We start from the raw sequence: 14,688 nt of genomic DNA, 5'->3' as shown, positions 1-14,688 counted from the left end.
CTGCTTTTTGTTATGTTTTGTATTTTATTTTTATATTGGCTTATCAGTAGTTTAAATGAATTGTTGGGGCATTTACATAAGAACTTAAGATCTGTTTATTTATCAATATATTTGTTCTTGCAGAGTTTAGCAACAGGTGAATAGGATTTCAGCAAAAGAGAAAGAAAATCATTTACAGCTAATTTTTCACGGGCTTGTGAAAATGCATAAATAATAACCATCTTTTTTACAAAAATATGTGTGGCAGAATGCTTTCAGTATGAGGTCAGATCTCTGTTTGCAGAGATAAAAGCGGCAAAGATTTCGCACTTATTCCTCGAAACATAACACCTCCACGCACTGGTGGGCTTCACTAAAAGCTCTTTTATTGACGCCTTTTCAGTGCGAAGACGAGATGCAAAACTGTGTGCTACAAAATAAATATATCCTGGCAAAATAAAACAGACTGCTGGTGTTCTGGTGACGGCTTTAGTTTGTGTTTACATGTTAATACTGATGAGTCATGTACACAAAAGCACTCCTGCGTTTATCATTGTTAGATTTTTAGGAACAAGCAGACAGAGGCAGCCAGTTAAGGTTTGGCAAACTTGGAAGATTTTTTTTTCTAACCGTAGAAATTGATAGTTGGAGCTTTCCAGAAGCATAAAACCAAAATAAACACCCAATGAATGCGATGAATGTTAGATGTTTTTATTGTTATTATTTAAAAGTGAGAAAAACACTGAATATATCCCGTACACTTTTTCTGAAGGTAAAAAATGACATGTACAGAGCTGGAAGTAGACGGCTGGAGACGCAGCAACGGTTTATGTAAACAGTCATCAGTCAGAATGATGAACCCATTATAAAACCATCTCAAACAGGCTTATGTTTAACAGCAAGGTGCAGACTGTAAATACATAAGCTGTGTTAACTGGGACGGGTCACACATCAGCTTTTAAAGACGCCTGCCGAAGTATACGGAGCCGTTTAATGATAAAACTGAGTCTCTCAGCTCGGCTCCGCAAATAAAACGTGAGAAACTGGTTGACCGAAGTGGCATAATTTGATTGACAAGATTTTAAAACATCTTGTCAATCAAATGTCGATTATAATGCTTTTTAATAATGTAACCTGTATACAAATTTATTTACACGTTACAATCACAAACTTATATTTGTTTTGTTGAGATTTGATGTGACAGATTAACAATCAGAGAAAGAAAATGATGGAAAGTTTAATAAATGAAGAAATCTAAAAAAAAGAATGTGGCATGTGTTTGCATTTAGCCACATCTGAGTGAAATCCAATGCGAACAAAGAATATTAATGTCTTGGATTGTCCCAGAAAACCTGAGTTATAGATTTATAAAACTGCCACTCATTATCAAGCTAATTTGAATTGGCTTGAGCTACTTTGCAAACAGGAATTGGCAAAAATCCTTCAAACACCACTTTACTGTCTCTGGGTGCCGTGTTGCTCCATCAAACATCCCAATCAAATTTGCTCTAGTGGTTGTTGGATGACAAAATTTGAAAAGAAAAATAACACAAAGGCGACAATCTAATTTATATAAACTTCACTTTCTTTATATTAAAACTTCAAAACTGACATTCTGTAATTCAAACATAACGTTATAAGTGAAATTCCTGCTTTGGGTATTAAAGCTAAAAGCACAGATCAAGAACAACATGTCTCTTGCAATTTTGTTATTCATTCAGTCTTCAGGTAATGAAAGTAAAGGTTTGCTGCTCCCATAATACGGATGAAGGAGCTGGAAGGTCAAAAAGGCAAGAATGTTAATACAGAGAAGAGGCAGGGATGTCAAGAGACAGGTAGAGATATGATGTATGATGATGTCTACACACACACACATGCACCCACACAGAGTTTGTCCACTGGCTCTCTGGATATCTGCATTCTCATAAAAGGGTTACAAGCTTCCCTGAAAGCAGCCAAAGGAGACAGTGAATCTCAACCAAGCATGGAAATAAAAGGCAAGAAGGACTTTTGATGCAAAATCCACAAAGAGACAAAAACAACAAAGCAGAGCAGCTTCAAAATCCCAATTTGTCATGCAGAAAGTAAACAGTGCTGAATGTGGAATCTGCAGTTAACAGGAGAAGTATTCCAGCTCAACCCTCTGGAATCAGCTGTCGGACACGGGCCCCTACAGGTGTGCCGTCGAGTCCGAAGGCAACCAGACTTTGTCCAACGTCGGGCGCATTTAGCTGGAAGGTGAGCTTCCAAACCTCTGGGATGTGTTTGTGTTTTCACTGTGAAAGGAAAACTGATTCAGCAACTTTCTGCTCAGGCCTTCCTCATTTTTCTGTGGAGCCTCAACCCAGGACCTAGTGACCAATGAGGCCTTGAGCCTGAGATGTGTGGCTCACCGACCTCCAGATCCGGTCAAGGTCATCTGGCTGCTCGATGGAGCTGAAATGAACTCCTTGAATGACCCGGTGGCGCTGTCGCCTACAACACTCAACCTCACAGGTAGACCTTATCCCTGAAAACTGCATGTAATACTGTCATGAGTTGGTGACGATGGACGTCGTAGACCCAGGTTGATGTGCAATAACGATGGTTTTAATGACAAACACGAAGAGGACAGAAATCCAGGCGGTGAACAATGAGGCGACGAGCTCAGACACACCGGGAGGACTGATGACAAAGACTATGACAAGGTGCCGACAGGGAGCAGGATTTTTCACTCGGGAATAATCAGGGAAACAAGAGGCAGCTGGAGAGAATCAAGGGGAAGACGAAACTACACAGGAACTAAATGAACAGAAAAACATATACAAAACTCCATATCCTCACAAATACTCTAAAAACTTCAAATCAAACCATTTAAAAACAGCTAAAGTGAAACTATTAATCAGATTAATCGTGATTAATCGATTATTGATGTAACTGTCAACTAATTTGACAACTGATCAATTGTTAACTGGAGTATAAGAATCAAAAAGGAAATTTTTCAGAAATTAAGCAAAAACTGTACAATAAAACCCCCCGTTCTTTATCTGTAAGTATGTTCTACCCAGAACTCCTCAAGGGTCATAGATTTGGCTTAATTCAAATATTATTAAAAATAAATAAATAAATATTGAATTATTAAGGAAAAAAGTAGCATATCAGCCCAAATCGTGATTAATCGATTATTGATAAAAACTAATTTAATAATCAATTAATCATTAACCGGAGTATACAACTCAAAATAAATGAGAAAATTTTCTTCCATCCATCCATTTTCTTCCGCTTTATCCGGGGTCGGGTCGCGGAGGTAGCAGCTTCAGAAGGGAGGCCCAGACTTCCCTCCTCAGCCACTTGTTCCAGCTCCTCCGGGGGAATCCCGCGGCGTTCCCAGTCCAGCCGGGAGACACGGTCCCTCCAGTGTCCTGGGTCGTCCCTGGGGCCTCCTCCCCCGGGGAAATTTTCTTTTTATTAAAATTTTCTGTCCTTCTCAGTAAGTGAAAATGAAATGCACAAAACAATTACATTCAGCGTTTAAGATAAATAAAATTGTTGTCTGTAAAACCTCAAGTGCTAGTTTTAGCTTCATCTGGTTCAAAAGAGTCAACATATCAGCCCAAATTACGATTCATCGGATTAACCATGATTAAAATGAATCGATTAACCGGGAAAATTTAATTCTGTAATTTTTTTTTAAACATTTGTTTTATTTTGTGTTATTGCGAAAATCTCGCGAGATGTTTTCAAGCCCAACCCACCTTCTTCTCTAGAAGATTCTTCATTTCGCGCCGGTGGACAGTTGAGGGCGGTTTAAACCAAAAGAAAATAATTTAAAAAGCGGATAGTTGAGCACTTTCTCTTTTTTTATGGATAAAGTGGACTTGAAGAGTTGGCTTTTTTTCCCCCCCCCCCAAGACTTTTTTTCAGCTCTGTAGCATTTTTCATCCCGCTCATCGTTTTATCACTAAAACTCTCTCCATTAATCACATCTTTCTGTGAAGCTGTTCTTCCACAGCTTCTTTGTCTACCAGTTAAATTCCTATTGATGACAAACTTCTGCTTCTCAGTTTCAAGAGCGTTAATCATAGCATCTTCTGAAGATCTCTCAGATCTTTTGAACATCAGCCACTCACAATCAATGAGACAACTAAAATTGTTTAATTGGAAAAAAATTATACATGCAATAGTTTTTATATTTTTTGACTTGTTCTTGTAAATCACATTAACAGCATAAAAAATTTGAAATGCACCAATATGAAATATGGGCTGATATCTGATATTAATATTGCTGTAATGGCCGATAAGCGACATTTGAGATTTGACATTTTTATTTATTTTTATCTTTAAAAATGACTGTAAGAAAAGAAAAACAAAACTATTACAGAAATAAATTTTAATTCTCATCAGTGGCAAGAACACAAAGTGTTTGAACACAAAGATATTGTATATAAATATATACACCTTGAGTTAATCCTCCCACAATCCTTTGGTGCATCACTACTGCTATCACATGACCAAACAAAAACCACATGACCCTCCTCCTTCCCTTCCCCTCCAGAAACAAACGGCAACAAGTTGGAAATAAATATTTGTTTTTAATATCAGCCCAGTTTTATTTATCAAAATGATACCGATATGTTGAAAAATAAGACTAACATTGTCCGATTCCGATGTATATCATGTAGGCCTATAAAACATTGCTGCCACTTTATGCATATTTAGTATATGCATTAACTGCACTTTAATAAAAATCCAGCAAAAAAATCTTCGTATCCTTCGAAGTGTTTTCCAAAATTCTATCCACTGTTTAGTCGAGGCAGCGCAGCTGTTCTACATGTGATGACTCAACCTCGAATGGCTGATTTTTCTTTTTTTTTTTTTTTTTTTTTTTAGTTTGATACCGGCATAAGGTTGCTTCTCATTCTCCGTGTTGCCAAAGTACTCACTGGTTTACTCCAGTATTCTCCAGAGGGACTCCGAGCCATCTGACACCTTAATGTTTTATACTCCCAAACACTTTAATGAACACGTCAGCCGACGGTGATGGAGATTTATAAGGATTATCCACATCCTTCAAAAGAAGCTGGTGTAGCCATTAAAATGCACAGGGTTTTCATGAATAGTCATGACTCTCACTTCTAGCGGCTGTTCACACATTATCCACAACAACAGGGGTGAAGACAGTGCAAGTTATGCTTGTTTAGTATGCTGACCACAGTAGTAGCTAATTGCCTTCAAATTACCGTCAACATGATAGCAGAAAAATCCTAAATTAGGTCAAAGCTGTGTGCAATTAGAAGTTAAATCCTACACCACATTTCTTCTTGTGTTAGCTGACATTGCGTTACTTGAACATTCTCCTTATTTTCTTTTTACATGTTGTATCCAGTTAAAATTTCACGAGAGAGGCCAACACAAAGTAGTGGGAAAACTCTGAAAGGAACAATACATAGTTTTAGTTACTTTAAAACTCCTAAATGAAATGCAGTGCAGCAAACTGTCTTCAGATTCCACACATTTGTAATGGAGACGCAGCTGATGTGGAAGGACCAAAGAGCCACTTATGGCTCCAGCGCCACAGGTTGAAGACCCCTAGCCTATCCCATAAAATGTCAACAATGTATAAAATTCCAAGTGCCTGAACACTTTTGCAAGCAAATCTTATTAAATGAAGATACAATTTTTAAATTACCAACTGTATGCAATTGCTAATAATTTTTTTTCTGTCAGGTTATTTCTCCCTGAAAGTCCGACCTGACAAAGTGTGAAGCCGACCTTGAGTTGATCAATTAGTAACTTTTTTCCCCCCACGTTCAAACGCCTTTCCAGAGCAGCAGCAGGAACCGTCACTGGACAGCATCAAAACCTCAGCAGATGACAGACAGAACAGATACATCTGTCTGAAAAAAGAAAAAAAAAAAAAAATCAAATAAAACCTGCTTTAACATCTGCTGCTGCAAACATGGATGCGTCCAGTGACAGGCTTTTCTGCTGCAGATGGGTGCGCAACAAGGTTCCCGCTGCCTGCAGAGACGAGCTCTACCACATCCTGAGGATGACGGGGCCTCTGGTAAGAAACGCTTCAGCTAATATATTCATTTTTGAGTGCATCAAGATTTTTCTAAGAGAATTGAGTTATAGTGGTGTGTTTTTAGCCACAGCTAGATTCATGTTTAGTGGGGTTTTCCTGACGGCGTGCGCGTGGGTGTGTGTGTGTGTGTGGGCGTGTAAAGACAGCTGTGCAGAGTAATTGGAGTTAAAATAGATAGAATATGAAACCTTCTACCTTATATGTGTGTTTGTGCCGCCTGCTCCACGAATCATGTTTGTGTTTGTAGCTACTCTCCAGAATCCTCCATTACCTGCTTCCATTTGTTGTCACAATGTTCTGCGGGCGCCTGGGAAATGATGTGATGGCTGGTTATGGATTAGCTTCCGCAGTAAGTGCTCATATTCTATCATATTTTTTAAAATACGTTTTTATAAACATGAACACAAAAGTGACCTGAGATGTGACTCACGTTTTGCTGACACTGCTTAAAACTAATGTTTTAATCAGTTTAAACTGTCATAAGTAGTGAAAATATTAGCAAATAACAAGGAGCGCCTAAGTAAAGTGTACAAAAGTATGCTTTGACTTGATTCCAGGCCATTAACGTTACCACGGCAGCCACGGGATGCGGTCTGGGTCTGGCTTGCGACACGCTGGTGTCCCAGGTTTGAAAACTTGGTGTTAATATTTCTTGACTCGCTTTTAACTGACTTCACATCCTAACTATTCATTACTGCGCTTCGCTGAATGATTACTGCCGCCTGTGCGGTGCTGCCAGACGTTCGGGGGCAAGAACCTGCTGAGGGTGGGAGTGATCCTGCAGCGGGGCATCATCATCCTGATGCTGTTCTGTCTGCCCTGCTGGGGGCTGCTCATTAACGCCGAGGCCATCCTGCTGTGCATGGGGCAGGAACCTGAGGTGGCCAGGTAACTACATGACGCTGAAGCTGCTCAAACCACCAAGTCATTATTTATTCGTAGCAAAATCTGAACTTTAAGATTAGCTCTGTGTGCTGAAATATTGCAGTGAACAATCTGGTCATTGGTTTTAAGCCACTGTTTCTTACTTTCAGAATAGCCCAGCTGTACATGACAGCTTTTATTCCTGCAGTACCAGTAAGTTTTCACCTTCCTTTGACATGTTGAGCCTCGACTTCCTGTGATTTCTAGTTATGTAGTTAGCTAGAATATATTCATACCCCTTTAGCTTTTTTCCCACTGTTCATTATGACGCAGCCAAAACATCTGCAGTTCTGGCTGCAGATGTTACAGCCATCAACCCATGTTGGTGTTACAAACCAACACAAAATAAAAAAAATTTTATTCGCATAGTGTCAAATCAGAACAAATGTTGTCACTTTACCGAAAAAAATAAAATAAAATTCAGCTCAATCATGCATACAAAAGAAGTACATAATTGTGAAGTGGATAGAAAAATAGCAGCTTGGTTTTAAAATCTTTTCTCAAATACAAATTGACAATTCAAATTGTTGTGCACATTCGTGTCCATGACCTTTTTCTCAGCTATCCCAAGGAAATAACCATCAGTTGACAACAGGAGTCAATAAGAAATGGACACTGAAACATCTCACACAGTGCGGCCTATTATATTCAATTCAAGAAAAAAGTTTAAATAACAGCAAATAATGCAAATTGCAGAGTGGTAGAAGAAGGAGGCAGAGTGAGGAAAAGTGAGTGGTCAGTTTGTCGGACAGCAACCTAAACATATGGCAGCATAGAGTTTATTAGAACATGGAACAACTGCAAAATTACCAACACGTGTTACTCCACTGAATCCACTGGTAACGCTAGAGGAACTGGACAGATCCATACTCACTTGGATCCTATTTTCAATTTGAATTTTTGGAAACGCAAACAGGTGGAAGAAGATGATCTTGTCAAAAACAAAAGAGTAAAATGAACCTTTTCAGTCCCACATATGGGTGTTTTTCTTAAGCAGGGCGAGCGAAGCTGATCAGAGTTGAAATGTAGACGTGTGGAGCTAAAACCAGGGCAGTCCTGTCACAATGCCAGGCAGAAACTGCAAGGAATGTCATACTAGGCAAATGTTTTACCTTGACAATCCTAAACGTACAGCCTAAAGCTAAAGAAAAAAGAATGACTTCGATCCAAGAATCTTTATCAAAAATGGTCTAAAGTAACATCCAGAACAAACTTTTATTGAGATTCATCTAAAGGAAGTTCATAGACGCTCTTCTTTGAAAATAAATAAATCAGTCCCTGGATGGCTAAAGCTCACAGACACATGCATACCTCAGAAAAACTGACTGTAGCGAGAGGTACAAAAAACTGACAAAGGGGTTATGAATAATTTAGTTAGGCTCTGCATGCAGACCCTATCCTGCCTTCAACGCCAATTTTATTCTTTCCTTTTCTCTTAGGCCATGTTTCTATATAACCTTCAGGTGTCTTATCTGCAGAACCAGGCAAGCTATGATGTTGTATTTATTATTTCTGTAAGAAAAATGTCGTCTTAACTCGTGGCGCTACCAACACCTGCATGCCTGCATTTTTAGGGAATAATCATGCCCCAAATGTACACCGCTTTGTTGGCGAACGTCGCCAACCTGGCGACAAACTACGCCTTCCTTCACTGGGCGAATCTGGGCGTTGTGTAGGTGTTCCTTACACGTCCCAAAACATTTACTCACAATCACACAAGGTTCTGAGTGTGACCCGACTCTCTTTGCAGTGGTTCTGCAGCGGCCAACACTCTCTCGCAGATTTATATCTGTGTGTTTCTGTTTGCATACATTTGGTGGAAGAAGCTACATGTGAACACATGGGGAGGTGAGCAGTCAGTGCTTTGACCTGCTGTCTTCTTTTTTGTTTTGTTTCTTTTGTGTTTGGCTTCACCTAACTCATCCAAGGATAAATAGGAGTCTTCCTCCCCCTGCAGGCTGGTCTGTGGAATCGCTGCAGGAGTGGGGATCCTACATGAAGCTGGCCATCCCCAGCTTGTTGATGGTTTGCTTTGAGTGGTGGGTGTATGAGTTTGGGGGATTCTTTGCAGGTAATTTTGCAGCAGACAGCCGGCATCAACCAGTTCACTTCTGTCAAAAACCGCTTGAAATGAAAACCAGTAGCAGAGACTGGGGGTACGATGAGCCATTTTTGAAGATGGCTCAACTTACCCCCAAAACTACAATTTCAACTTTATTTGTGTCCAGAGCTAAAATGCTATGCTTTTTATGTTGTAGCTCATATATAGCACAATTGACATATAAAACAAAATTTGAAAATATCTGAACCCAATTCTTATAAAACTTATGATTGACGGAATTCACTTTTAAGAGTGGAAATGTTTTATTTTTTCCTCTTTTTTTAGGGAATAAAAGTCTAACAACTTAACCTTCACAATCTCAATTATCTAACTATTTGGTCACATGATCAATGTTGTCTAGCAACAAGGAGTGGCTAAATTTACCTCAGTCTCTCCGTCATCTCTCATATTTATATATTTTTTTGTAATAATCAGGAATGCTGAGTGAGGACGAGCTGGCAGCCCAACATGCTGTGATAATGATCGCTTTCATCACTTACATGGTAAAGGTTATGGAGTTCTAAAATCCCATATTTTAGGGAGTTAAATCATAGTTTTAACTCAAACAATAATTGCGGATTGACCTCAGCATTTGCAGAGAAACCTTTTATGTGTTTATTTTAATTATTTTCATGCTATTGTTTATTTAATACGGACATATACATAAAGAAACATAAATCAAGAGAATCTGATGCTGTAATTTTTATCTGAATTTTCATTGACCATATAATTACACACGTTTTGGCGCTAGGATGAGGGAGTTTTTGTTGTTGTTGTTGTTTGGTTTTTTTGTCCATATCGAAATTGGTTTTTTTCACAAAACATGGAAACACTTTTTTTGGCATCACACGAGTCCCGTGATCAACAGCCGGACGTTCCACCAGCACAAAACCACGAAGAAGACGACGACAGGAAGTAGATGGAGGATGACAGCGCAGCGTGTTTTTGAATGACGTATCACGTTAACAAACTTATTCATGTGTGATTTTAGTTGCATTGCTCATTTAATGGAAACATTGCAATTGTGAATTTTTTTTTCCACATTAGCGTAATGTTGACAAAGTTGGCTTGTTCGCAACACTCATTGCTTGAAGGACTATTAACAGTATGTGTTACAGTAAATAATAAGTACAATAAAATGAACAAAAATGTACTAAAAACTACTGAATCAAAAACAGTTACGATGTATAAAAACCAGTGCAGTTCTGGTTCATATTTAGCCAATTGTTAATGTCAGTTGTGTGTTTTATTTTTCCATAATTTGGGATCTGTAGTTCCCTCTTGGGATTCAAGCGGCGGCCTGTGCGCGTGTGGGCAACGCTCTGGGTGCAGGAGACACCGCCAGAGCTCTCCTCGCCAGCAAGCTGTCGCTCAGTCTGGCAGGTGAGGTCAAGCATTGCAAAATGAATCGTATTGTTTTCATTATCTGCTTTATAGTTTTTGATAAATTTGTCATTGCTTTTTTATTTTCCAGTTTCCTTCGCCCTCGTCGAAGGCGTTGTGCTTGGCTGCACTAAAACAGTCATCGGCCACATCTTCACCTCTGATGAGTGAGTCTGTATAGTTAAAGCTGCAGTATGTAACCTTTATTAAAAATTTTTTTTTTTACATATTTGTATGTTGTGACAGAATGTCATGAGACTTACAACCTGTGAAAAGATCGATCTCCTCCACCTTCTCCCTGCGCTGAAGAAATGCACCGCTTCGTACCAAAAACAACCAATCAGAGACAGGAAGAGGGTCATAGCGCTGTAAATCATCCTCATGTATGCCATGCTACATGTGCCACTGGAGGGGAAGCAATTTACTGTCACAGAAAAACTGTTTATTCACCTTTATCAGTGGTCATGCTAACTAGCTTGAGCATTCAGAACAGGCTATGCTAGCTGCAGCTAGCAGAGAGCATGGGGTTACATTAAAAGATAAAAATTACAAACTTTAAATGTTCTCATTTGTAAAAATCTTTCTGTAATACAAAGTGAATATTTCAATGTAATCCTTTTAAAAAAAACATTTCAGGAATATTGCGAGAATTGTGTCGAACCTGATGACTGCATATTGCTTCCTCCAGCTCTTTGACGGCCTCGTGGTGAGTGAGTCACTGCATGCAGATCTGTTTTGCCGTACCGAGCCAGAAGTCTCACATGTGCGTCTCCTGTCCTCTCAGTGTGTGTGCACCGGCATCTTCTTGGGCACAGGCAAACAGAGGATACCAGCTGTGGCCAATTTCATTGCATACTACTGCGTGGGGCTGACGATGAGCGTGGTTTTGATGTTTGTCGCAAAGCTGAGAGTTTTAGGTCAGTCTGTGAAGTGGAACTGTTTTCGCCAGTGTTTAGGGCAAATTAGTGTTTGCGCAGGAAACAAAGGTTGTAACAAGTGAGGCCTGCTGTGCTTCTGACAGAACCATTTGTCTTTTCTCTGCAGGCTTTTGGCTCGGGCTGCTCATCTGTGTTGTCCTGCATTCCACTTTCTACATTATTGTGATCTTCAGGCTGAACTGGAAGAAAATGACAGAAGAGGTATTCCAACTTTCTAGCAGTTTGACAGTCACTACGCATGTCAGAGGTGGGCGGATTTATCAAAAATGTGGATAAAATCAATATCAAATCGGTATCGGATTGACACTACTGAGATAAAAATCAATACTTTAGTTTCAGATGCCCTCTTGAAATGTTATTTTATTGTTCCATTGTAGCCTCTCATCTGCTCTGAACTTAACATTTTTAGTACGTTGTTTATGCACAAATGTTTGTTTTGTTCTTTTGTTTTTTCAGTTTGTCATGGAAACATGGCATTAAAATATTTTGTAGACACCCAAAATGTCTACAGTGTTTGTTTTTTTGGGTGTTTACAATAAAGACACCCAATTTTAGCAAAACAATTCAAAGAAAAACATGTGTGATGGTCTAAATTTTGATGATTTACTTCAATAATAAGTGTTGGTATCTGTCTTGGTATCTGTGATATTAGCTAAGTATTTACTTGTTGTTGGATCAGTACCAAAATATCCAGTAGCACACAACTTTAGAGTGCATTGCTGACATACAGTGGCCTGCAAAAGCATTAATTCTCCTGTAATAGAGTAATAGTTGCAATGCAGGTTGGAGGCGAGCAACTCCATAGCAACCGTCATGACAGTTAGTTACGGATACCTACCTGTCGGCTACAAAGTTCCCAGAAATGTGACGTCACATTGAGAGCTTTGTATTCAGCTCCAGTTCTTTTGACAATTCTTCTCTTCCACAAAAGCCAGATCTGTGGAGTGCAGGACTGGTGATGTGAACAGATTCTCCCTCCCAGGTTGTGAATCTCTGCAGTTTCTCAAGAGTTAGAGTTGCCTCTGTGACAGTTCTCTTCTTTCTCAGCCTGTCATTCAAGTGGACAGCCGTGTTCTGATAGGTGTGCAATTTTGGCACAGCTACTTCTTCCATTTTCAGATGACGGATTGAACATTTCTCTGTCAGAGGTATAAAAGTGGGGATGTTGTTTTATAACCTGACCCTTCACTTTCTTGTTGTGTACACTGGTCTTCGTAATTCTGTTTGTTTTTTCGGAGTTAATAAAAACAACAAAACCCCTCAGAGGCCTTCACATTATGTCTGGATTATTACTAAGATTAAACTAGAACTGCAAGCAGTTATGAGCATGAAATCACTCACAGTTGGACCTTATTTACATGGCTGTTCAAGACATCTGGTAGCACTAGATTTTATTTAGGAGTATCTGAATAAAAGAGGTTGAATACAAATAAATGCCACACTTGTGTGAAATACTGAAAACCGTGTATCCTTCCTCCTTCATTACACAATTATAAAGCATACAGTAAAAGGCTAATTGCTACATTTTGGTCATGCTTTTGTTTCCAGGCGGTAAAACGGGCCATGAAAAAGACTCACCTGACTCTGTTAGGAGCAGATGACCCGTCACACAACAGCACAGCTTACGGTCAAGCATCAAACAATGGAAATGTAAGTCACCTGCTATTTTTAAAGGGGCAGTATTTTGTAAACCCGACTTTTTTGAGCTTTACATCATGTTATAATGTTAATCCCTCATCAAAAACACACCTGGAGTGTTGTTTTGACTCTTTCACGCATGTTTGAGAAATAGTTTATTCTCCTATGGCAACCATTTGACTGTGCAAAACGCTTGAGTGGCCCTAGCTCCGCCTTCAAGAATTAGCTCTTGAAGGCGGCGCTCTTCCTCCTTGGAGCTGTAGGTTTCAAGCTACCAGACTAGCCAGCAGCAATTAGCAAACACCTGCTGAACTGCACGTCAGCTGAGCTCATCATACGAGCTGCTTCTCAGTGCAACGCTGGTAAAAATGTTGTTAAAGGGTTGATAGAGGAGCCATGTTGTGATGACTTCCTGAAAGTGGAGTTCCAGAAAGAGCAAGTGTTCTTAAAGAGACAGAGACCCAATTTCAAGGTGTTAAATATCAAAGTCAAATTTTTTTACAGACATAAATACAAAATTTTTATAGCTACTGAAGGTAACAGTTACTTTATTTACTATAAAAGAGCACTATCTGTCTGGAAAACACAATCCTGCTCCTTTAGCAGTCTAAGCTGATTTGCTATCAATTCCCTATATATTTTTTTATTTAAGTCCACCAAGGGGTACACACCTGTGAAAACCCAGCAACATGACGGGAACAGTGAGACACGGGCTGAGCAGGAGGTGAGACGGCAGAAGAGTGGCCGCCTCTCCACCACCCAGCTGATCATCAGGCGAGGCCTCACCATGGTTACGGCGCTGGCCTTTCTGGCGGTGGGAACAGCCGTCCACTTCCTGGTCCCCTTGCCAGAGATTGGAAGCAACTCTACTCTTGACGGGATCAATACAACATTTACTCCTCACACAATTTCCTCACCTGTCCTCTAAAAATGAAATGTGGTATCTTAATTCTCAGTCAGATGTGAGTATTTATGGACTAAAAACAGGTAAAAAGTCCTTGCAGATTTTTTTTTTTTCAAAATGAGGGAAATTAATGTGCCATAAATATATAATCTGATTTAGAAATAAAATAGAACTTTTTTTCACCAAGTTATTTCCATAGACACTTTATGCTGCTTAGGGCTTTAAGAGGTTAAATGGCTGATCAAATTTGTCACCCAACAAAAGACGAACTTAACCTCGACGATCCATTAAGCAGAGATTTTGTCATGCTTGTGATTATAGGACTTCTCAAAGCAACTATAAAAATAACAAGACCTAATCGCAAGAAAACCCATCTCTATTTAGCCTGTAATTTGCAAAAATGTAAACACTTGTTTAATTTGAGCCAATAAAAGCTGGTTGTTTTAAGTTGACGTCGTCTGTCCTTTCAGTGTTCAATTTGTATTTATTTTGCAGAGAATTATACAACATCTTGGGGCCGTTGCCAATAAGTTGTACTACCGTCTGACACTACCGATTTGGCAGTGTAAGACACCACTAAATCTTCTAAAGTTCTCCTGAAGTTGGAGCAAACAGAGGAAGGGAAACTTTGACAATTCCTCTTTTCACAATCTCTATAGATTTCCCCAAAATCTTCGTTTTTATCTTATGGTCTCCTTTGTTCAGATGAAAGGTCTACTAATAACCTGCTTTCAACTTTCTGAAACTCACCACT

The 14,688-nt window shown here is 39.3% G+C and overlaps 1 protein-coding gene across 1 annotated transcript; it reads left to right on the top strand.

Annotated features, from left to right (window-relative positions):
• The first annotated feature begins 5,772 nt into the window (after window positions 1-5,772).
• On the top strand, window positions 5,773-14,386 carry LOC116707944 (multidrug and toxin extrusion protein 1-like). Its single transcript, XM_032545651.1, has 17 exons — window positions 5,773-6,025; window positions 6,294-6,395; window positions 6,604-6,672; window positions 6,786-6,934; window positions 7,081-7,123; window positions 8,410-8,454; window positions 8,545-8,642; window positions 8,721-8,818; window positions 8,928-9,041; window positions 9,507-9,574; window positions 10,346-10,454; window positions 10,546-10,621; window positions 11,091-11,160; window positions 11,239-11,371; window positions 11,499-11,593; window positions 12,941-13,042; window positions 13,683-14,386. The coding sequence occupies exons 1-17, from the start codon at window positions 5,918-5,920 to the stop codon at window positions 13,956-13,958; spliced, it is 1,755 nt and encodes a 584-aa protein (XP_032401542.1). The 5' UTR covers window positions 5,773-5,917; the 3' UTR covers window positions 13,959-14,386.
• Window positions 14,387-14,688: the final 302 nt, after the last annotated feature.

The sequence above is a fragment of the Xiphophorus hellerii genome, chromosome 18 (assembly GCF_003331165.1).
Source record: "Xiphophorus hellerii strain 12219 chromosome 18, Xiphophorus_hellerii-4.1, whole genome shotgun sequence".
NCBI classification, from domain to species: Eukaryota; Metazoa; Chordata; class Actinopteri; order Cyprinodontiformes; family Poeciliidae; genus Xiphophorus; species Xiphophorus hellerii.
Note: the sequence above shows the minus strand (reverse complement) of the source record. Positions and strands in the feature narration are given on the sequence as shown.